At 52.1% G+C, this 22,816-nt stretch overlaps 8 protein-coding genes across 10 annotated transcripts; 4 read left to right on the top strand and 4 right to left on the bottom strand.

Moving 5' to 3' along the window:
- Positions 1 to 567: 567 nt before the first annotated feature.
- On the top strand, positions 568 to 3,324 carry TrAtP1_012629 (uncharacterized protein; the record flags this gene model as incomplete). The annotated part of the gene is made up of 3 exons (XM_066115612.1): positions 568 to 961; positions 1,141 to 1,284; positions 1,346 to 3,324. The coding sequence occupies exons 1-3, from the start codon at positions 757 to 759 to the stop codon at positions 3,322 to 3,324; spliced, it is 2,328 nt and encodes a 775-aa protein (XP_065971711.1). The 5' UTR covers positions 568 to 756.
- Positions 3,325 to 4,701: 1,377 nt separating this feature from the next.
- Positions 4,702 to 5,031, top strand: TrAtP1_012630 (uncharacterized protein; the record flags this gene model as incomplete). Its single annotated transcript, XM_066115613.1, has 2 exons — positions 4,702 to 4,759; positions 4,868 to 5,031. 2 exons carry the CDS (start codon positions 4,702 to 4,704, stop codon positions 5,029 to 5,031), a joined length of 222 nt encoding a protein of 73 aa, XP_065971712.1.
- Positions 5,032 to 5,144: 113 nt separating this feature from the next.
- Positions 5,145 to 5,645, top strand: TrAtP1_012631 (uncharacterized protein; the record flags this gene model as incomplete). Its single annotated transcript, XM_066115614.1, has 1 exon — positions 5,145 to 5,645. The coding sequence occupies one exon, from the start codon at positions 5,145 to 5,147 to the stop codon at positions 5,643 to 5,645; it is 501 nt and encodes a 166-aa protein (XP_065971713.1).
- Positions 5,646 to 8,019: 2,374 nt separating this feature from the next.
- Positions 8,020 to 10,337, bottom strand: TrAtP1_012632 (uncharacterized protein). 3 transcript variants are annotated; one of them, XM_066115615.1, is made up of 3 exons: positions 8,987 to 10,337; positions 8,691 to 8,903; positions 8,020 to 8,579 (listed from the first exon to the last, which is right to left on the bottom strand). In XM_066115615.1, exons 1-3 carry the CDS (start codon positions 9,867 to 9,869, stop codon positions 8,086 to 8,088), a joined length of 1,590 nt encoding a protein of 529 aa, XP_065971714.1. In that variant the 5' UTR covers positions 9,870 to 10,337; the 3' UTR covers positions 8,020 to 8,085. The 3 variants fall into 3 exon arrangements, with proteins under 3 accessions (XP_065971714.1, XP_065971715.1, XP_065971716.1); XM_066115617.1 differs by having other exon boundaries at positions 8,020 to 8,903; XM_066115616.1 differs by having other exon boundaries at positions 8,691 to 10,337.
- On the bottom strand, positions 10,338 to 12,474 carry TrAtP1_012633 (uncharacterized protein). The gene is made up of 2 exons (XM_066115618.1): positions 12,232 to 12,474; positions 10,338 to 11,608 (listed from the first exon to the last, which is right to left on the bottom strand). Exon 2 carries the CDS (start codon positions 11,556 to 11,558, stop codon positions 10,803 to 10,805), a length of 756 nt encoding a protein of 251 aa, XP_065971717.1. The 5' UTR covers positions 11,559 to 11,608; positions 12,232 to 12,474; the 3' UTR covers positions 10,338 to 10,802.
- A 580-nt stretch (positions 12,475 to 13,054) lies between these two features.
- On the bottom strand, positions 13,055 to 13,772 carry TrAtP1_012634 (uncharacterized protein; the record flags this gene model as incomplete). The annotated part of the gene is made up of 3 exons (XM_014088413.1): positions 13,055 to 13,325; positions 13,538 to 13,692; positions 13,752 to 13,772. 3 exons carry the CDS (start codon positions 13,770 to 13,772, stop codon positions 13,055 to 13,057), a joined length of 447 nt encoding a protein of 148 aa, XP_013943888.1.
- A 5,860-nt stretch (positions 13,773 to 19,632) lies between these two features.
- TrAtP1_012635 (uncharacterized protein) lies at positions 19,633 to 20,757 on the bottom strand (the record flags this gene model as incomplete). Its single annotated transcript, XM_066115619.1, has 1 exon — positions 19,633 to 20,757. The coding sequence occupies one exon, from the start codon at positions 20,755 to 20,757 to the stop codon at positions 19,633 to 19,635; it is 1,125 nt and encodes a 374-aa protein (XP_065971718.1).
- A 492-nt stretch (positions 20,758 to 21,249) lies between these two features.
- Positions 21,250 to 22,629, top strand: TrAtP1_012636 (uncharacterized protein; the record flags this gene model as incomplete). The annotated part of the gene is made up of 1 exon (XM_014088415.2): positions 21,250 to 22,629. The coding sequence occupies one exon, from the start codon at positions 21,250 to 21,252 to the stop codon at positions 22,627 to 22,629; it is 1,380 nt and encodes a 459-aa protein (XP_013943890.2).
- Positions 22,630 to 22,816: the final 187 nt, after the last annotated feature.

Genomic DNA, 22,816 nt, shown 5'->3' on the forward strand with positions numbered 1-22,816 from the left:
AAAGCGTTAAAGCCAACCAGCCGGCCCTGGTTGCTGCAAAAGGTGGTGGTTGGAGTGGGGGACGACGGAAAAGCAAGATTTTCGGTCTTGTCGCAACGCAGCTGGAGTCTCTAGCGAACCCGGCGCGAGAACATGGCAAGAGAGGGAAGGAAAACCAGACACGCAGAGCGAGAGAAAAGAGAAGAGAGAAGAAAAAGCGCTGATCGCCGTTGCAAGCCTGCCGTATCGGATCGTGTCGTGTCGTGTCGTGTGCGTTCTTGCAGCTGAAGGCAGACTTGGTGGGCCAGTCGCTGGTCACTGTCTCGCCAAACTGCTGCAGTTAGCCTCGCCATGCACGCCCGCTAAAGCCAGTGGCCCGGACGCCTGTAGCTCCAAGCTCGGGTGGCGACGGCGCGGCAAATCAGAGGCGGCGGCGGGTGGCCACCCCTGAAGACGGTGCTGTAGAGGTTTGAAATGCCGCTGCTTGATCCACTGGGACCACTTGGTGGTTGCCTCCCTCTTGCAGCTCTGATATGCCAGGCACTTATAACATCCATCAGCTGCCTCTTATAACTAGCAGTAGTAGCAGTATCATCGATGCATCTATACAGGCAAAGACGAAGACGGGAGAAGAAAAAGGCAATGGCAGAGATGCTGCTGGGTTGGGAGGCAGCTCGAGAGCTATCTGGAGTAACAAGAGCTAGAGCAGCATCTCCAGACCTGCTTTGCATGACCCCTGCAGCAAGTGTGTGAGAATTTTCACATGCACGAGAATGGATGGATATGCAGAGTCATTTTTCTGTTGTACCTTACAGACAGCTCGTCAACCGCAGCTTATCAAAGCCAGAGCGTCTGGTCCTTGTGATGCCAGCACATGACCTATTGGAGCCTATCAGTCCAAACTGCTCAGCGCCACACATGCGCCGGCAAAACAGCGGCCAATTCTGCCAGGGAGCTGATTACAGCGTTCAAGGTCTTACCAGTACGTGTACATAGCACGCGGTACCTGTCTCCCCGGAGCTTTTCCCTCTGAGGTCGTCTCCCACCAATCACAAAACATCATTGATCAAATCCTTGTTTGCTTCGCTGCACCTTCATCCTCCATTCCCTAAACATCACCAACACCACCTACATGGCCTTCCCCTGATCGAGCTATTGCAGCAGCACATGGTGGAATGAGCTCGCAGACACCGGCCTTTCATCATGGCTCCAGCCCCATCTCTGTGCACGAGTTCCGGGATGCCGTCCTGGCAACATGTCGGCCACGATTTCCCACGGCGTACTATGCCCGGCCACAGCGTATTGGCAAGTGTTTGTATGATGGATATATCTGTATATCATGGCTAATATTCTTTGTGCACTATAGCCCTTGCCATTAGCGGAGGCGTAGATTCAATGGCAATGGCATTTCTCTTCTCTTCCCTCCTCAAGGTTTACAAGGGCATCAAGATTGCTGATAACCCTGCTGAGAGTGCTTTTGCCATTGTTGTTGATCATAAACTGCGAGACGAGAGCTCCCAGGAAGCTTCTCGCGTAACCCAGGAGCTGAAGAAAATTGGTCTCAAGTCCGTCATCAAACCACTGAATTGGAGAGAGCAGAGGTGGCGGGGCATCGAGCCAACTACTTTGCCTAATGTCGAGAGCCTTGCACGAACAATGCGATACCAAGCTCTGGGATCTACTTGCAGATACCTTCAGGTTCCCAGTCTCTTTTTCGCTCACCATCAGGACGACCAGTATGAGACTGTTCTGATGCGGCTGCTCGCGGGCCACGGGTACAGAGGCTTGCAAGGCATCCGTGAGGCCAACGCCATTCCAGAGTGCTATGAATTGCATCATGTCTACAAGAGCGGCCTGCTTGATAATCAGATGCAAAAATTCCCCTTCCTAAGTTTCAAACCGCCGTCGCGTGAAATGAAGCAGCTGCGTTTCATTCTAAGGGACGACAAAAAGGCCGAATCATGGGATCGGATCAAGTCGTACTTCAACTTGGACGATACGGCCACACGATTCCCTGGACGTCTTTCGCGAGAATTTGATCCCAGCATACCCTACTTGACTCCTCTGCAGAGCGAGGACGGCGGTGTCATGATATATCGACCGCTTATGGAATTTGACAAAGGCAGGCTCATTGCAACCTGTGAGGCCAACGGCGTCCGCTGGTTCGAAGATCGCACCAACGTAGACCCAACCCTCACAACCCGCAATGCTATTAGAAAGCTTACACGATTTCACACGCTGCCCAAGGCCCTGCAGAAGCCATCTGTTTTGGCACTTGCTCATCGGTCGAGACAGAGGGCCCAGCTGGAAGAAGCCGAAGCCCATAGGCTGCTGATTCGCGAAAACGTCATCAAAGATTTTGATCCCAATGCGGGTACCTTACTGATTGATGTATCTACCCTTTGGACGGAGCAGATGCGTCAAACCAGAAGCCCGTTTGCCCAGACCAGAGAAGAAGCGCGCAAACAAGCACGCAAACGCTCTCGTCAACTGATAGCCAGTATAGCGATCCGCAAGCTCATTGCTTTCGTAACCCCAGAGCTCCATCTACCACCCCTGGCCAACCTGGAAAACGCAGTAGACCGACTCTTGCCGCATTTATCGGAAACGCCCGATCAAGTGCTGATGATGGAGCCAAGGGCCTTTTCAGTAGCGGGTGTACTTTTTGAGCCTGTGTTCAAAACGGATTCATTGACGTGGCTCTTGTCCAGAGCACCATATTCTTCGCAGCAGCCGCTACCAGAGCGAAAACTCCCGGGTTACCTAAACTACAGAGGAGGTATTCTGAGATTGGATGCCGATAGCGATCAGCCAAGTCGGCACCGCCACTGGCGGGGGTGGAAAACAGCCAAGTTATGGGACGGACGCTTCTGGATACGGGTGAGCGCATGCATTGCAGCAAAATTTCACGTGCTGCCGTTTCTTCCCTCTTCTGCGAAGCCGTTTCGAATGGCCCTGCCTCCCAAAGAGCGTTCAAACTTTGAAAAAGTTCTCAAGCACTATGCGCCGAGAAAAGTGCGATATTCGCTACCTGCTCTTTACAGCGTGGAAGAGTCAGGCGACGGCCAAGATTCTAAGCAAATCATGACACTGCTAGCACTGCCGACCTTGGGAATCCACGTGCCAGGTCTTGAGAGATGGGTCAAGTATGAGGCAAGATACAAGAATATTGACATTACTTTGCTCGGATCTGCCAAGAAAAATCAAAGGAGCAAAGCGTCGCTATTGAGATGTACCCGTCCTTTGGCCAGGAGACACAGCACGCTACCGCAGAGTCAAAGAATACGGGGAGGCGGGCAAGCCAGAAAACCCCATGGTGTAAAGGACGATTTGACGAGCCTATGATAAGAGTCACTGCCATTTGTGCCGGCATGGAAAAGTACCTAATGCCTGGACCCTTTCAAGTCGAAACGCCAATGCATCCTAAAACAGACTAAAGATCCCAAAAGACAGGACTTGCTGCAGTCATACCAGTCATACCCTTGGCTCCACGTTTTACCCATATTTAGTGCCAGTTGGGATCGATGTAGTCATCGTTAACAAGTGATTGGAGGATTAGAGGGCACTGTTCCCTTGCTTCCGCATAGGTATCATGTTGATTGATGAATTGGATGAAACGCGAGGGCCAATCTATTTGTCGCAACGCAGCCCACTGCGGGTTCAATACACTTGTAAATGACCATCTTACAGACATATGCATCGTGACGAATACTGCGGATGAGCGCGTCTCATCAACAGCTGTCAGATACCAAAAAGTCGAATTCTTGACTTCAGCTTTAAGCTGTTCCCCGTGGCCCATATAAGTGCATTGCCACTTTAAAAGGGGTTGCATTTGCACAGCCCTGGTTGCCTCGCACAGATATGATTGTCTACTCCATATTTGGCTCGTATCTCTCACACCTACCCTCTTGTTTGTTCTCGCACTCGAGTGAGAGCGCGTCCTTTACTTGCATTCTCGAATATCTGGAACTTGGTATTGGCTTATGAGGGAGTACCGCTAGCTACCTAAATATTTATACGATACTTTAGCACCGTTGGGCGATGGTTGTTGAGACCTGATTATGCGCCTGAGAAATGGCTATAAATTCGTTGTTGCCACGATGCATGTGAAGGCAATAAAAAACGAGTCATAGCATACATTTGTCGCCACGGAGGCAACCTACTATGAGAATTATTGACATAAAAAAAGAAATGTTATATAAAAGGACATTGAGCATGTCTTTTCCGAAAAAACGTTCATCCGGGCTCCAGGCCGCCCGCTGCCTATAATCTGGAAACGGCAACCGTGAATCTTTGGCAGTCCGTCACATCCAGTCCTTTGAACAAATACTTCCATTAACCGAGAATTTAGAAACCAAAACATGAAACATGAACCTTGAACATTCAATCGCCGCGATCGATGCCAAAAATTTGCCTTGCCAGCCACCCGGGCATTGACAAAAGAGTACCAGCTCTCTCCCCTGAACAGAAACAAAACCAACCCATCACGTCCATATTGACATGATATACAAAAGTCCAAGCAAAAACAACATCGAGATATGTCTGTTACAACCGTGATAAGAGTTCAAAGAAGGAGAAGGAGGGAGAGGAGAGGGAGGACAAGAGAGAAGAATGAAGAGATATTAATATGAATGAAGTAGGGATGATCTTTCAGACGAGGTTTCTGCTCCGGCATGCAGCAGCAGTCCGACCCATCAGAAACGACGTTATAAATAGGCAACCATGATGGATCTATCGTCAGATGACCATCATGGCACAAGTCTTCCGATATGCCGTCACTGTACGTGACCATCCACGCCACCTCATCTGAGCACAGGCTTTGGACGACGTCTGCCATAGGGGGGGACACGATACTGAAGAGGCTAATAACTTCTCTCTGCCTCTCTAGCGACGACTTTGGTGTCAGAAAACATGACCATATGCCATGACTTCATTGTTGACGAACCATTTGCCAACGCTCACGCCCGCGACGATATCTCACCTCGACAGCCACTCCCCGATCATACGCACGTGGAGCAGGCTCTTCAGAGTTTATACCCCCCCTTTGGCTGAGGAGCTTCGTGCCAGTCCTTGAGAATTCGAAAACCTCTTTCTGTGATCAAGCCAGTATCTCGGAGATGTTCTAGGAGGTAAAAGTCTGGGCGAATATCGGAGATTGTTGCACCATGACCAAAGTGCTGGGCAATGTGGTGCATTCTGGCCCTGAAATTGCGTTCTCGCTCATCCGCTGTATCATCTACGGCGTGAAAGACAACAGCATCGCAAAACCAGCAAACACAGTCCTTTGGAAGCCTCCAGGTGAGGTGATGGCCGCAGATATGTTGTACCCAGTCGTCAATGTTATTCAGATCGAACGTCTCTTCGCAATAGTAATACTCGGCAAACTCACACGGGAGCTGGGGCCTATGGACGGCTATGTTAGCACTGGCGGCCCAAGACAAGAAACGATGCGCAACGGAAAGATATACCCCGACGAGACTGACGACATGGAAGACAAGGACCTGGCCGAGTCAAAAATGGAGGAGCACGCAGAGGAGCGCCGAGTTTCACGGCTTGCGGAGGACGGAGCGTGTGAGTTTCTGAAAGGATCCATGCGAACAGGCTCAGAGCTTCCTGTTGCAAAGTACCTGGCCCTCCTCCGATCAAGAGCACTCAGAAAGTCATAGATGTCGCCGGGCAAGAGCGCCGTCGACGGTCCCTGATCTTCAGGTCGTGGCGTCACCATGCTGGCAAAACGAACGCTGCCCGATCAGCTTAGCCTGGGCTGTCAGACTACCCCGGAATCGCCTCTCTAGAGATCTGGCAAGCGACCGGGAAGCTCCCTGTCCAACAAGCTTGTGTGCTTGAACACAAGACTCAAACGACAGCAGCGATAACGAACTTTGATCGGAAGCTCCCAAAAAAATAGGTCGGACAGACTGAGTGGACGCTTGGAGTTACGCGGCTTGTGAAAGGAGCAGCCCAATCGCCGGCGTGCACTAAGTTGCCCTGACACGACAACAGCTGGGGCCTTTGTCACCCCTTTGCAAGAGGAAGCAGGAATGCAGGTTGAGAAATGATAAAGTATATACTTTTTTTTTCTCCCTGTGGAGTGGCAGCGCAAGTGGGAATTTGGCTGGGTCATTTGGGGGGTTTAATGACGAAGACAAGCCAGACGCACTCCGTGGACTTTGTCCTGTCTCACTGCATGCTAGCTCTCCACCACCCAGGCCGGTCTTGCTTGCGATAGTACTAAAATGTTGAATGGCGCTCGAATCATCAGCCAGCAGAGCTAAGAAGCGAGATTTGGAATTTATTCTTTGCACACGCGGTGCATGCCACCCGTCACGGATATTGGAACGGCGACATGTACTGCCACATGCCATTTGATGCAGGATGCATATCGGTAAGAGAATCCTCACAGCTGATACGAATTATGATGGCTGGTTTACTATAAAGAAGCAAGCCGAGACATTCCGCCAAGGCGACTATTCTATCTGAGCGGTTGTTATTATGTCCAATGAGAGGCCAAAATGCCAAGATATTGACGAATTATGTGGCAGACTCTTACCGACAATGCTGATGGCTGCCCATTGTTCCGACCTCATTAATATGATAGAAGCGTGCCGAGTCTTGTGTGGTACGGTGGGCATGCGGCAGGTCAGCACCTATCTACGAGGCCAGACCGTTACATCGAGGCCCTGGGTTTGCTAAATAAGCGCGTCATTCCCGACAGCACTGACTATGAGCGAGTTACCCTACCAGAGAGCAACATGGAAAGAAGACGGCGAACAGCGAACAGCGAACAGCTCTAACCGCCATGTTTTTGCGGCTCTTGGGTCTGTGGGGTTCCGTTCCCCGCCAATCTGAAAGCACCTAGTGATGGGCAGAGATGCTTATACGGAGCAGGCTTGCGAAATACTACAAGCTTTGATTCCTCGGAATTGGGCGATCGGCTTTGTTCTAGACTGGCTATCGGAACTCGACACCCCTTCTTCAGTTGGCTAACCGCAGCCAACGAGTTTCCTTGCCGCAGTGAGAGCAAGCAAGCAGTGAGCCCTCTTGTGCGGTATAGCCTGCTGTTGTTTCTTCTCCCGTATAGCCAAAATCAAATGCAGCAAAGAGTTTCGCATTCCATGCCCATTGAGATTAGTGCGGTGCCAGCGTATACGGCTCAGCCGTTGACACGAATCACATCTCAGCCCATCTCGGCATAACACACACACACACACACACACCTACACACAGCACAGCCCATTCTCGACTCTTGCCTGTGAATCGTTTATGCCCGATTCCCAAGTCTTCAACGTCTAGTTCCCAGAGACTTCATGCAATGCCTGCTATATGACGCCGTTATAAGTCGGATGACTTGATTCCTACCTGCCCTTACTGTCTCCCGTGATCATTTTGCGATATTAATCATGGTGTTTGGGTGGCGAAAGGTGAAAGGCATGAGAGAAAAAGGAAAGAAAGCAGCCACAGAACAGGGGTGTGCAGCGAGCCAAAAGAGCCGACCCGTTTTTTTAAGTGCTGGTTACATCGTGAACTCAGCTGCTCGCAATACTCCATTGCAGGCCGGCCTGGAGAAGTTCCATCTAGTTGGACGGTGAGAGGTCAAATTGGGAAATCCAATGCGCTTTACCAGTCCGGGGGTGGCGCAAAGCAGCTCGGAGAGGATCTAGGAGGGCGGTATCGGGCATCAACACATGCAACAAGGCCACTGTACGGCGAGACACTCTGAGCCATGAGCAGCACCGTACAAATATGCGCCATGACGGCTGGTGGATTTGAGCAAACGGTGGCGCCCGGGGTAGGCGGGCCGTTTGCCGTTGCCTAGCTGCTGGACCCGCCTTGGAGTTTCTCGTACGGAAACGACGTAATGCTGCAGAATTGAGTTATACTGCTCTTTGATCCTTTGGCTTTTGATCATGATGTGTTTTGAGCTGGGATGGTGAAATGGTAGATTAGATGGATGGGGGGTTGAGTGGGCTATGCTGGTAGGAATCATTGAGAATCACAGGATTGATAACGACTAGTAGTAGCTGATAAGTTTTTTTTTTTCCATATTATTCCATTTTTTTGGTCACCGCGGTGGGAATGTCATGTCAGTCATGTCTACCTGTCTGTCTATTCTTCCGGACTACACAATACCCTCGCCTTGACAATGACGTTGCGGTACTGCATGTGGCCCCCGTTTTCGTCCCCGTGCTTGATGACGCCGGGGAAAACGACGCAGTTAATTTCCCGGCTAGCCAGGTTCTCCTCGTCTTCCTCCCCGCCAATGTCTTCCATGGTGTCTGGCTCGAAAAGGACTTGCTGATGGGGTAAGATGGAGGGCATGTAGACCCGCAGCCGGGCCTTTTGCACGACGAGCAGGCGGGCTAGCTCGATGGAGTTTTTGACTAGGACCCGGAGAGCAGAGTCTCGGGCGGTGGAAGATGAATTTGAAGTAGAGGCCGAGGCTGAAGGCGGAGAGGATGTGATGATGCTGTCGAGGAGCTGGGTGATTCGAGATATGACGGCCTCGGCAAAGGTATCTGTGTTGTCGTGGAGGTGGTGTGCCTCGCGGCGGAGGAGGGCCAGGGCGGATGAGCGCCATTGGTTGACGGGGTCGGTTGAGGCTGAGAAGTTCCCGCTTTGGTGTTAGTTGGGGGGTATTCCCCAGAACATGTATGTTGAGGAAGAGAAAAAGCAAGAAACAAAAAGAAAAAGAAAAAAAGGGGGAGACAAACAGCATAGAAAGGTGAGTAATTGCTCCATCTGTTGAAAGTGCCGTGTATCTTCTTCTGAGAGACCCACGTAGTAGGCGTTGAAGACCATTTCGACGAGGATGCTCGAGACGATGGACTGCAAGAGGTGGACTTTGGACGTGTGGATTAGCTCGTCGTACATGGGCACGAGGTGGCCGAGTTCTGCGAGCGTAGAGTCGCTGGCCTGGGATAGGTCTGCTTTTCGTATTTCCGTTTTGTTAGCCTGCCTGAAATTATGAAAATACGAGTTTGGTTACTAATTTCAGCTTGCAGCCCACCTAGTTTTGCTTTTCGAAAATTGGTAATGACCCAATTCTGCAAGCCGTTGCCCAGCTTGGTCATGCCGTCGCCAAAGACCTCATCGCTCGTCTGGTCGTCCGTTCTCGTGCTCGTGCTGACAAACTCCTTTAGCCCTCTGACCTGGCCCCGGAGTCTTCTGATCTCGTCGTCCTTTTCCTGCAGCTCCCGCCGCAGGACTTCGACTCCTTGCCGTAGTTCTTCCCGCTCTGCCTCGCGGACGTCGACTTCGGCCCGCAGCAGCCTCAGCTCGGTATCTGTGCGTAGATACTGCTGGTTCAGCGCGGAATGTTTGCCCTGCCAAAAGGTTGCGGTTTCGCTCTCTGTCTGGCTTAGTCGGTCTAGTTCTTGGTGGAACTCTCTTTCCATGATGCCCATTTCGTTCTCGAGGTAGGTGATGCGCTCGTCCTTTTCGCGGAGGAGGCTTGCTGAGGCTGAATCTGATTGCTGCTGCTGCTGCTGCTGCTGACGGCGAAGCTGCGACTTTGAGATGGGGCTGCCGCTGCCGCCACTGTTGTTGCTGTTGCTGGACACGCCGTGGGGACTTGACCCTCTGGCCGTGCCGGAAGAGCTATTGGATATGTCGCGAGCCTTGTCTTTGCGTTTTCGATCCAGCATCGTCGGGCTTCCGTTGTGGGCGTCGTCTCCGGCTGCCGAGTTTGTGCCCACCATGGCTGCGCGAGGCGGCATCAACGGCATCGTGTCGGAATTACTGCTCCCTGCGCCTGTTGCGCCTGCTGCTGTTGCTACTCCGCCTATCGTGTGGGTGCTGTGGCGGCTTGTGTGCGTCGCTTGTCCAGTTCGCCAAGCTGGGCCGTTGCTACTGCTGCGACCGCCGCCGCGGCGCTTATCAGCTTGATTCATTTCTTCTTCTTCTTCTCGTTGTCGTATCGGGTCGAGGTCAGTTGGTCTGATTTGCAAAAGTCGCTGTGGTGAGGCCGTAGTGGAGGACTGTATGACACCGGTTCGGCATGATGGCTGATGGCGTCGGCAGCCTTTGGTCTGCGCCCTTTTTGTAGGCGAGAGCCTTTCCCCTGGATCTGATTTGCTCGCTCCTCACGGGCAAAGGACAATTAAAATAATTGCAAAGGGGGGAGACGATGCTGGTTCGGCGGCTGCCTAGAGGTCGGGTGTGCGAGGATATGGATCTGGATATAAAGACTTGGGACGTGCTTGACAGGGAGCTGCCGCAAATCTGCCGACGGATCTTGGGAGGGGCTTGGGCCAGCGCTAAGAGCTGCCATTGTTGTAGAGGCGCGGGGCATCACCGAAAAGCTTCACCCTGGTGTTGCACCTATAAACGCCGATTTTGTGAAACAAATGAATTTCTGGAAAAAAAAAAAAAAAAAAAAAAAAAAAAAAAAGGCCGTTTCTTATTGAAATGTTTCGTTTTGTGTCTTTATTATTTGTCTTAATAACAATGATTCGTGCCCAACCGTACGCTGGATTCAATCGTTGAATTCGGTGTCTTTTGCTTTGTCACTTGACAAGATCCTGCAGGATTGCATCTCCACGGTAAGAATCTAGAACTGATAAAATGGGCAGAGATGGAGCTCGGGAATTATACAAGCAGACCTGTTATCAGACGAATGTAAAATCGGCACCCTTATCAATCACCTTTCGCTCACATAGACAAGCAGCTGCATGAGAAACAGTAGACCAAGTCTCTGAATAAAGCTGCAGCTTCAATGTTGTAGCTTCTTGCGGAAGAGCTGCATGAATGAAACGTGTTCAAGGATATACGATTCTATTGGCTTGTAAATGCAACATCACTGTTGCGCCGAGCTCTGAGCTATATCAAGACTCAAACTCGACATCAGCCTCGACTTCGTATGCAGCGTCGTCTGTCCCTTCAATCGGCTTGGCGCCCATTCTACACAGAGCGACGCGAGTGACGGGCATGTCTTCGGCCCATATATAGTCATCGTACCGACTCAACACATCTCTCGCGTCGATTGTTAGCTTCTCTCGCCTTTTCCCTCTTGCTCCACTGCTGCCACCACTGTTCTTGACGTATATCGTATTGATAATAGTAGCGTGAAGCAGCAACGGTCGGTTTTCGTCAATCATTAGTCCACTTTCTTGGAACGGTTTTTGTAGCAGCTTGCAGAAATCGTATAGAATGCCTGCAGGATCTGAAGGAGGTGCGTATAATACAGTTGCTTTTGCTGCTGGCTGCATGGAGTGTAATCCTCGAATGGTGAGAGACAGACTGCTGTTTGGCTGTGACAGCTGGCTGCCATCGATGCTACCCTCGGACAGTGCCAAAGCAGCAGCAGACGTCTGATTAGACTTGGCCAATCTCGACTCGGCAAGTATTTCTCTCAGCTCCAGGCCCCTGAGTATATCTACTGCCTTCTCCACGCCGTCCTTATTCAGGGACATGACCCCAAGCGTTAGATGTAGCGTCCCCAAAGGCCGGACCGCGTCCTTGGGCAGGCCGAAGCTCATTGCACTGGTCACATCGGCTCGAAAGGATGCCAGAGAATTGGCCAACTGCATCCCAGCGAGGGGTATGCAGAGGAAATGCGTAGGAGAAGGCCTTGGAGGCATGCTTGCGCCAATCAGCCTAATGTGAGAGGGTGTGTGGCTAAAGATACTATCTGCGAGAGAGGATTGGTAAGAAGCTGTCAAATATGATGGCTGGGGTAAATGTGATGAATCAAGTGGGCAATCTGAGAATGTAAGAAAAGATACAAAAAATAGAGACACGGGATATCGGGACATCGGGTCAAAACAACGGGGTAATCCTCCTTATCGGACACAGTCCACAGGTACATGGCTGCCGTCAAAACCACCGGTGAGCGGCAACACGTCAGCATCACATCTGTCATTTTATCTCTGGCCAGAGAAGCCGACAAATAACAATCTGCCGTGTGTAACTTGAAGAAGTGTGCCTATAAGAGTAGACTTGGCGGACAAGCGCCCTTGGACAACACACTGCGGTGCAAGTAAGCACATGCCGAGACTATGGATCAATGCCACGATATCTCTAAGCTACTCGGCAGCATGTATTGGGTACAAGACGGGATCCCTTTTTGGAAATCTTCAAGCAAGGGGTGAAGCAATGTGCCATAGAAGACAGGGGTGTTTTGGAACATGCGCCGTGGGATTGAAGAGGAAGAATGACTTCTCGTCGTGATTCGAGCTTGAAGGAAAAGATTTGGAGGTGCTCCCTGTCTTCGAGATGCTAGTACCAAGACAATTTCTGACAAGTCTGACGTACCTTTGGAAATCTTGTGGAATAAGAGATGAAAAAGTCGAGATGAAATGTCCAGCAGTCGGATGCCTGAAGCTGGTAGATGAATTGGAGGCAGCCACGTGCATCTCAGTCCTGCCGCTTAGCCACAGATCTGTGCCAGATCGCGCCAAGCTTCATTGGGATGGCGCCGCCAACTACGTAATTTGTAAGCCCTCAAACACGAGAGCTGCACAAGAGCTTCATCCAGAGAGAGACCGTCAAGTAGGGAGACGGGATGTTTGCTTGGCATGCAGATAATGATGGAATTCCTCTCTCGAGTCTGTTGGTATCTCTTTCTACGCTGCCCCTCCCTGTACAGACGACTTCTTCATGTGTAACCAACTTTTCGAGCTCCCCAAAAAAACATATTTGCTGCCATGCTGCCATGAACCTATCAATGCGCTTGTAAAGACAGCCGTGCGCATTCCCTATATCCTGCCAAGTTTCAAGCGCCAGCCCACAGACAACAAAATCCAAGTTGCGTTGGTCGCGTTACTTGCTGCTGCCATCACGCATAAGTGATGATGTAAGTAAAAAGGAGTCGTGAGTGTTGATGATTCGAAGAGTTAAAAATAAAAAAAAAAGACATGGATGGAAAGAGAGCGATAAAGCGGTTTGGATGAGGAGCAGAAAATGCCATGATTTGCATCATCTTACTCCTCGCGCGTGGATATGCAGTAGTCAGCAACCCAAGTGGTTCCCACTGTAGAGCCAGCACGTACAAGTGCTCCTGCTGGGTGTCGCAGAGGCAAGGCGCATAGTCCTCAATGAAGTCTAGTTGTCATCGCCAGTCTTTAGCAGAGACATATTAAGCGCCATCCTCGTCGTCATCATCCTTGTAGAAATTCCTCAGTCCGGTTTCGACCTCCTCGTAGTCGGACTTGACCGCTGTGAGCGCTTTTTTTATTTGGTCCAGGCACACCTTGACGTCGTTCTCTGGAGAACCATCGAGGTTTTCTTGCTTGCCATATCTCTGGATCTTTTCACATCCATCGCGAACCTTGACCAAGCCTAGTGTCGCGGAGGAACCTTTTAAGAAATGCCCGAGTTCTGACAGTTTTTCGAGATCTTCCTCGTCCCTATGAGTTGAAGAGAAGGATAAGCGTCAGTAAAAGTGAGAAGAACGAGAGAAGATAGATGACAGAGGGTAGTGGTGTGCATGTAAGCGAGGGGTTAAAAGAATTGCACCCCGTCTCATGACAGAAAGGGGGAGGGAAATAACGCCAGAAGCGGGATGATGTAAAGAGTATCCGAGAGCGCAGCACAACGATGGGTTGTAGGAGTAACATACAGGGCCGTGTCCATGGACGCAAAGGTCTCCTCAGCTTGATCAAAGAATCCAAACACAATGGACGAGCTGAACTCGTTGTCACCAGGCTCGTCCATCTCGAGAATCTGCTTGAATGTCGTCAGGTCGATGGTATCGCCGAAGATGGCCTCGAGTTCCTAGAGATCCAGCATTGTTAGTCTGTATTACGCTCGCGGGGGGTTACGGGAAGACCAACTTTGTCGTCGGGGAGCGCCATTGTCGAAGATGTGCCAAGGTCAGGGGCGAAATCTGCGCTTTTCTCGGTTGCAGAGCAGAGAGAAGCCGACCGCGATAGAGGGGTTGCGGTTTAGTTGAGAGTGGGGGAGGGCCAAAGAGCGTCCGCGGCGACGGCTTTAATAGTTTGACGAAATGCGACCCACAGGCAGTGAGAAGGAGACCCAGGTGAGGATCTACGGGTGAATAGGGTCAGCTAGACACGAGGAATCAGGCTGCAATAAAAAGGGACGGTCAGCTCTATGCGAGGAAAGGAAGAAAAAAAGGTTAAAAAATAACAAGGAGGGAGAAAAGCACATGGAGGTGTTTAGAGCGACAGGGGGCGTGGACAAGTTTTGCGCTCTCGGCACGTCTGAGGGAAGCTGCGTGAGGGGAGCCGCGAGGAGGGGTCCCGGTAGCAGGATGCAGGATGCGGGTTGCAGGTTGCAGGTTGCAGGTAATAGCAGCTGGAGCAGCTGGAGCAACTGGAGCAGCAGACGATATGAATGGCCGCAGTGCCGAGATCTGGGGATCGTGAAACAGCGGGCGAGGGTTGGCTCACCAATCTGGCTTCGTCTCGGGCAGGGCACGAGGGTCTTGATCCCGTCGGGGAGAGACGAGCAGCAAAGATCGTCAAGCAACACGCGAGAGCGCTGTGGATGTTGAGGTAAGAAATCAAGCGTCTAAAAGGCACCGCGGAGAGGGGCACAAGATGGAGGCAGAAAGAGCTGTGCTCTGCTCCGGGAAGGTACCGGCACCCCATGCATGGGTACATGTACACGGCCTCCCAGGTAAGCATGCTGTAATCGTCAACTTACAGGCTGGGTCTAGGCCGTACAGGCGGTGCCATGACTAGCGGATAGCGCTGCAAGCTCCGCGATAACTGCCTGGCATGAACTGGCGCCGCAGTATCGCTACATGCTGCCTCGCCGAGACAAATTGACAAGATGGAATTGAACATTTGATTGAATCTTGGGAGCGCTACGACAGGACTAGCAGGTGCTCGGATCGAAGATGCGATTTACAAGCTTTCAATACATCTTATATCAGCAACCGCATCTACTTTCTTTCCCGAGATTCTATTCTATTTTCCGCTGGCCAATGGAAGCGGTAAAGAAGTCATATGGCAGTGGTAGTGGAAGAAAAAGAGCATGACCACGGCTGTTGTAAAGTGCATGGCACAATAAGCTCGCACCCAACCGCGCGGGCAGGTACATGTAGCCAACATGTTGATTCCCCGGACGCCTCTTTAGGCAAAACTTGGTGTATTGCCAGCCATTTTCTACTCAATGGCTGGCGTAAACTTTTCATTTTCATTTTCGTTTCCTCGTGGCATTTTCAAAACCCAACATACGGTAGGCAATTAAGCAAGAGAATATATTCCAAAAGTACCCGACGGAGACGTTTCTGATTGGACACTTGGCGCGTCTTTGTTGTCTCTTCCCCCCTACGCAAATGCTCCAAGAAAAAACCACGGTGATGGAGGAGTGCGTTGATCTGTAGCGTGTCTGCTAAGAGCTGCGTCCATACAAGTGCGTGGGAGCTGAGGGCGCGGTAACCCGGATTGGATTTTGCTTTTAAGCTGATGCATGGCTTGTGCCGCCAAAGACGTCAGTGGGGTGAGGGGCACTGACGTCTTTGTCACAGCGGGCCGCATAGTGGAGCTGCAAGGCCTGAAGATTGGTTGGCGGGTGGGCGCCGTGGCTGCTGCAGTGCGCTCAAGGGATGGGGAGCGCCCCGTATTTTGGGTGTTTTCGGCCTTGTACCTGTACCGCACCACCTGATGCTACCGTCCAAGGTGGCAGCAACGCCGCGAACAAGGCATCAATGCTGGTTGCACAAGCAAAAGGGGGGCTCCGTTTGTTGCGCATGAATTTTCCAATGGGTGCAGCTGCAACAAGCAAGGGCGTGATACGCTCTTTTAATTCTCCTTCCCCTTCCAAGTGCAGGGGGAGGCAAACCCCATGGGCTGTTTTGTGGCGCCGTCATCGCATCACAGTCGTCCTTTGACAAAGTCCCGGCCGGCGGCACCAAAAGATTACATACATGTATGCTATTGAGACAAGCATGTACCTGCTACTCGCAGTATTTCTGGACCAGCTCTGAGCAGTGGGCGGACATGGGAAAAAATGGCGCGATACCATGTTCTCCTTCTCCCAAGAGGCATCTAGACCAAAGGGCTCCGGCCTGATGGACGAGCTAATAGCTGCGCTGTCGCCGCCTAGCTCGATTCACGACTCAAACGGGCAACGGGGAGAAGTGTCCGTACGCTGGCGGAGAGTCAAATCCCCACCATGGCCTGGTGTCGAGTTTGTTCGTCTCTGGTGATGCTCTCCAGACAAGGTATGGAGTACAAGCTGCTCACTTGCATGGAGTTTCCATGGTGGCAGGGCACAAGTGTCGGCAGCATTACCCAGCACCTGCGCGCAATGCTCAAAGTGCAAATATGTGTGTAGCAATATAAGACCTCATACCTATAAAGGGCCTTGGGTAGCATGTAGGCAGGTGCTGAGGCCGGGGTCCCGCGTGCAAACCCAGGTACAAGCACGATTGATCCTTTTCGACCCGCCCGCGGTTTGCTCTAAAGAGCAAGTCCTCTTCCCTCCATACATTATACTAACTCGACGCAGAAGTTCTCTGGTGCAGGGGAGGGAATCAAACCGGAGAGCCGAACCAGGAGAAGAGAAATGGACAGGCTTCAACACATGGAGGGGTGTGCAGGGCCGCAACATGGAGGGGGAGGAGAGGAGGGGGTGAGGGGTCACAAGAAGCAGGGAATGTATGGATTAATTCCGTCCTCGAGGAGAAAAAAGAGAGAGTCGGGCTGTTGAGAGGTTCACAAGCCATGAGGTGTGGTAGGGTAGCTTTGCTGCTGCCGGAATGAGGCATCCCACATCCCACCACTCGGTGAGATAAGGGAGAAGAAGCAGCGAGAGAAGAGGGTAGAAGAGCAAGATGCCACCTCCTTGCACATAAATACTCATGGTCTTGCTGGCTGGCCCAAATGCCCACTCACAGAACAGAATCGCCCTCTGGTCGTATCCAAGTTGATGCCATCGCCATGCGAGATGCCTCGCTGCAGGTCCGGATCGTGGAGTTGTAGCAGCAGTACCTAGTGCTAGCAGCACCTGGCACCAGCTGCTTTGAGCCTCCTGCTTCCCGAGCTGATGGCGCCCATTACGTCTATGGCTGCAGGGGACCCGTCGCTGCGGGAGGCGGTTACATCATATTTGCAGGGCTCCTCCCACCTGACAAAGGGCCTTTGCGGTTCTAGACTCTGTGAGCAGCGCATCACCTCGCTCGTTTGGGTACCAACTTTGCAATGCGGCAGGGGAGGTGGAACGGCGAGATGCCACGAGGTTGGGCGTATTCTTCTAGTGCTGCTGCCTTTTTTCATTCAATGTTGACCATGTTGATTAATAATTTATTTCTCTTTATTTCGGTTGCATAGAGGCCCTTTTATTTTGCCCAGCCACAGCCGGCGCTCGCTTCATTACGCCTCCAAGCGCACTTAGACAGGTACAATATACTGGTACGGCACTGTATATCTTGACGTACCAAACACAATATATTTTATTAGCTGGAGTGAAGTCATCCCACAAGCCCTAGCTCTGCTCATTCGGGAAATGCCACCGTTAATAAGTGCCTGCATTGGAACTTATACTTGGGTATCATAGGTACATGTAGGATCGAATCTTGGCGCCAGCAACCTCTCAGCGGAGCCATGTTCATTCCCATTGCATCGACCCGACAATGCGCATCAAGTTAGCAGGTCCCATGCGTCTCTTTCTGGAGACTTTGAGTCATCTTGCACATGCCATGCTGTGCTTTATTTAGGCCTTATTCTACTGTAGAGAGACTAGCCGCGTGTACTGCTACCTGCCCGCCTGCCCTGCCGTCGAGCTCCAGCGGGGCCTCGTGACTCTGCATGGCTTGCAAGGAGCCTCCTGCTAAACCTCCGACGTCCACGATCCCAGCTGTGTACCAGTATGGAGCACAGCCGACCTTGATTCTCTCCTAGCAGGAGTTCCGAGGAGGCACAGCAGAGCAGAACAAGCAGCTGAGCCGATGCGACGGAGCACTAATACCCAATATGGAGTCCCATGTACCTACTTGTACATGCAAAGCTGCAATAGCGAAACCCCTTATCATCCCGGCTCGCTGAGGGGGAACAGAAGCAAGAGTCTAGTCCAGCAACCCAGCCCCGAGAATCCGAAGATCCACGCCGTCTCACGCAATAGCCCACAGTTTGCGCCCAAGGGAGAAGCACTAGGCCCTACGAGGCCTTTGACGGGAGCCCTACAAGTTGCTGGTGCTACCTACCTTGGTACTATCGTATGGTACACTAATTCTCGTCAGAACCGCATAAAGGACGAGAAAAAGAGCTTGTTGCTGGATACTCTTTTCATCAGTATCTGGAGGAAACGACGGCATGAGCAGCCAGATCCATGCTGGAGAGAGCCGGGCAAGTTCACTGTGGCGTTTCTCAACGGACCACACTACACCTCCGCAACTCTTGACTGAGTATCCTTGAAGCCAGAGCCCGGCTTGGCATGCCGTTCCTTTGTGCCCATGGATGTTCTAGACTTTCATTGCTGTGTCTCTTGTTCTCAACGAGGCGATGATCTGCAGTCGTCAACACCTCCCTCTGGCCCAGCAAGCGCGGCCACAGTAGCATCCATGCCCTAGCGACTCAGTTGATCCTGCATGGCATTAAGAGAGAGCAGCGAAGCTGGATGTTGTAATGGTGACACCCGGTGGGACGAATCAGCGCAAGCCCCAACGGCAGTCAATACGACAGCGACAATTGGCTCGCAAGCAGCAGAGTGGTAGTAGGATCAACAGCAGCTGACTTGACATGGAGGGTCGGACAGCCTCGGCGAACAAGGCCATCCGTTGTCGTAGAACCGTCTGGAAACTATTTACCAGAGACACGCCAAACGAATAATCACTCAAAAGCCGTCTAAGCATCAGTCGGCTGACAGCTTTGGTACGCGGCCAGGGCCAATTTGCGGCTGAAAATCCCTAGGCCAGCCTGATGAAGAAGTAACATGGGTAATAGACTGCTGCTGGCTGAGCTATGGACAGAAGAAAAAGCTCACAACGTCGAGACTGGTCCTATCAATATGCAGCGAGTCGCCCATTCGAGAACTGCGTAACCTCTTAATATCTTGTGCCCCAACAGGCACAGTAACACGAAGTCGGCTTTAGTAAACTTCTGGTGTTGGAGCACGATGAAGGCATATAGCATCGCCCTTTGTTGCCCTTTTCGGCTCATTTGATCTGTGCAGGGCATACTGAGATGATATATATGCCGTAGCTCAGGCGGACTCAGATTCTTGCCACAAATCTGTTGGATCTTTTTTTGATCCTAACGCATATATCTCGACATGCTGTCCAAATCTTGAACATCGTCGCCAAACATGATGAAGCTTGTGCGTGAATTTGCAACATGGCCCAGCAGCAAGATGCCCTGGACAGCCTGACCGCTGCTCACATTACCCACTATAACATGGCAACTTTCAACCGTGACCAGGATCATCAAGCTTTGGGGATGATGATGTCCTCCATCTTGAGCAAAAATCAATGCAGCAGACTTTGGAGATGTATATAGTCACAGTCCGCTTTGTCGTTTTATTCATGAGTCAGGAGCGCAGCGCTGCCCATGAACATTTTCATAACCGAGGAACTAATGAGACAGGGCAACTCAACTCCACTTTCATTGATACAAGATGAAGAGCAAAAATTCATCTTGGTTTTGCTTCAAATTTACATGTATTCATTAGTTTCAAGGTATACATTTGCTCTCTTATGTTTGATTACTTTGAGAGGAGTGTTGATCTCACAGTTGATCTCACAGTTGATCAACTTGCATCCGTTTCACCCGCCTCTTTCAGCAACCTCAGCATGCGTTGAGCAGATTTCGGCAGCTCGACGACGCCCTCTTCATCCTCGACCTCGCCATTCGCTAGCTGAATCAGCTCGGGCTCTATTCTCTTCCACAACGTCCCCACGGGCACGTGCCCCTCTACAAAGTCCAGGATGTACAGCAGCCACTCTGGATCGTTTCGATTTTTGAGAATAACCTCCTTGATGGGATCAATCGTCACCTCAGGGAACCGGGCAAGCTGCTTCTGACAGCCCGGATAAGGCGGCCAATTGGGATCAGCAAGCCAGCCGAGCAGTTCGTCCACATACGGCTCCATTTGCTCCGCCGTGTGAACCCTTTCCGCGAGGCTTCGGTCCGCCATGCGGTCGTTCTTGTGCTGCGGCGCCCACGCCAGATGCGGGTTGTCGATGAACTTGAGGGCGTCTCTTGCCCGGTCTGCTAGGCAGGGCACTGAAACGCCCTCGGGACTGGGTGCGCTGCCGGCAGAGGCCAGCGTCTCCAGGGCTGGTCTGTAGAGCTCCATGGTGGCGAGGGGCAGGTGGCTGACGATGTCGTCGAGGGCTACGCAGGCGACGCGGAAGTCGAATTTGGAGTTGATGGGCTTGCAGAGGGTGGACGAGATGTCGTGGACGACTGAAGGGTCGGCGGCCTGGCGGATGACTTGTAGCTGGGCGCCGGGGATGGACGAGTCGCTGATATCAGGCGGGGAAACGCGTTGTGATACTGCGATGTCGCTCATTGCTGCAGCCTTGGAATGCTGTATACATGTACTGCGATGTTGGTTGAGCTGAACGAGTCGATCCAATGATGAGTGACCTCGTCCAAGGTAAGGATTCCGGTGTCTGTATGGCTTCGCCGAGGGCGTCTTTACTCCACCCTGGCGCCTCCAGCTGCTGCGTTTAAGCTTCTGCCGCTGGCCAGTCCATTTGGCCTTGGCCTTGACAGTGTTGATGCAGCAAGCTATGCGTGCGGGGAACATTGTACTGCTTACACGAATGCTGATGCTACGTGTGTGTTTGCTGTTTGTGCCGACATAGCAATCGACTGCCGGGTAATCCGTCATGGCAGGCACTCGTCGGGCGCAAGCTTCGGTATACATGCGCCGAGGCCGGATTTCACCACTCTTAGATAAAGCACCAGGTCAGACTAGAAAAACACCTGCTCATCTTCCCAGTGATGGTGGACCTTGTTTCATGTTTCAAGAGCATGCTGCACTCTGTTTCGTTTTTTTACTTTTTTTTTTTCGCCCCCCGCTGACAGCACAGCATTACACGTCAACTCTCCAGGCGACTAACTGAAGCGCATCGTCTGATTCGGCCTCTTTCGCAGGTGGAACCTCGACATGCCGATAATGCAATTAGGCCAGTCATTGTACGGGGAGGGACAGCCTCAGCGCTTTTGCAAGCGATCAGTGTGGCTGGTCTCGCTTCGCTTCAGGGCTCCCCCCGACTGAGAGGCGAATCTCATCCTTATGGATCAACCTTCTTTTTATCCCGCTTCGAGGCCTAACCCGACGCAGGCGCTACGGCTGATCGCCCGATTGTAGAAAGAAAGAATCCTGCAAAATTAAAAAAGAATCATTAAATCAACAATGTCTGTTCTGGAATCCAGCGCCCAGGCGCATCCTCAGCCCGCCATCTGGAGGAGCACCGCAGACGACGACTCGACGCTGCTGGATGACCTGGATCATGAGCCCAAGGTGCTCAAGTGGTACGGCGACTGGGATGAGTGGCGGCGCGATATCCAGCCCTACATCGACGTCTTCATCTGGCGCTACATGTGGTCGGACAAGGCCGCCGACGACTTGCCCGCCTGTCCGGTGCCGCCGCAGGTCCAGCAGTTTAACCCTCACGCGAGAGACGTCTCGGAGCTGACGAGGGACGAGTTCGGCCTGTACCATGACCAGAACAAGATCTACTACTCCAAGAAGCAGGAGTTTGACCGCCGCGGCGAAATGGTCGACAAGACAAAGGCGCTGATCTTGCGCACCGTCGTGCCGGCCAAGGCCGAGGCGCTGGACGAGAAGCTCTCGCTGCGTGAGTGGATGGCGATCCTCAAGGCCTCCACGGCGCCGACGTATCGCCAGCGGATTGAGATGGAGCGGGTTCACTACAACAACGTGCTGGAGCGGTTCGACCTGGAGGGCGAGAGCAGCGGCGTCGAGGAGGACTGGGCTCACGAGTGGTACAGCGCGGTGACGAGATGCCACAGGTTGAATTTCCCGGAGACGCACTGCGGGACGTGGTTGCGAGATGTGGCGGATTGCATCTTGCCGTATTCGCCGGGGTTGTTTGAGAGGTTGATGCTGGGGGCTGACAAGCTGGATCTTGCGGCGATTGAGTGGAGGAGTGAAGCAGAGGCCGCGATTGCTTTCAAGAAGACGCATAAATGCAGCAGCAGCAACAATAACAGTCATCGACGGGAAGACTCCCAAAGCGACAGCAACAGCAACGCACCATCTGTCCCTGTGCCACCACAGCCCTTCCGGGACGACAAAGAAGTCGTCGAACTGGCCGCCGCCATCATGCCCGCCGAAGAAGACCGGATATGGACCTTTCTAGAAGTCTACCGCGAGATCCGCGACCTCGACTTCTCCGCCTCATCGGAAGCAGACGTGGCCCTCGGCAACGACGCCGACGCCGCCTCCTGGAAAGCCGACGACTCACCGCTCTGCCCGGCCTGCAACCTCAAGGGCCACGAGCTGCGGCACTGCTGGTACGCGTTTGAGGACCGCCGGCCAAAGGGCGTGATGCTGAGCCGGTCTCGCCTGCGGCGGGTGGAAAAGGCCATTCGCTCGGACAAGAACCTGGAGCAGCGAGTGGAGGACATTTATACGGCGTTTACGGGGGGGGAGGTTTTATCAGCGGCAGCTTATGCTGGGCTCGACGCAGTCTACGTGGTGATGGTCATGGTGATTTATGATGAAGTGACTTGTTCTGATATTGATGAATGTGATGTGCAGAAGCGATGACGACGACATATGAATTTGATATGTGTGATTTATGAAAATGTGCGCAACTTGGAAGCAAAGCAAAGCAAGCGATGAGATTCGCTTTCTTTCCATCTTCTCGTCAACAAAACTTTTCACAATGGAAATGGAGCATGTTTTCTCTTCTTTCTTGTATTCCTAGGATCTGGAATATATGATGTTCGAATTT

Source organism: Trichoderma atroviride, chromosome 7 (assembly GCF_020647795.1).
Source record: "Trichoderma atroviride chromosome 7, complete sequence".
NCBI lineage: Eukaryota > Fungi > Ascomycota > Sordariomycetes > Hypocreales > Hypocreaceae > Trichoderma > Trichoderma atroviride.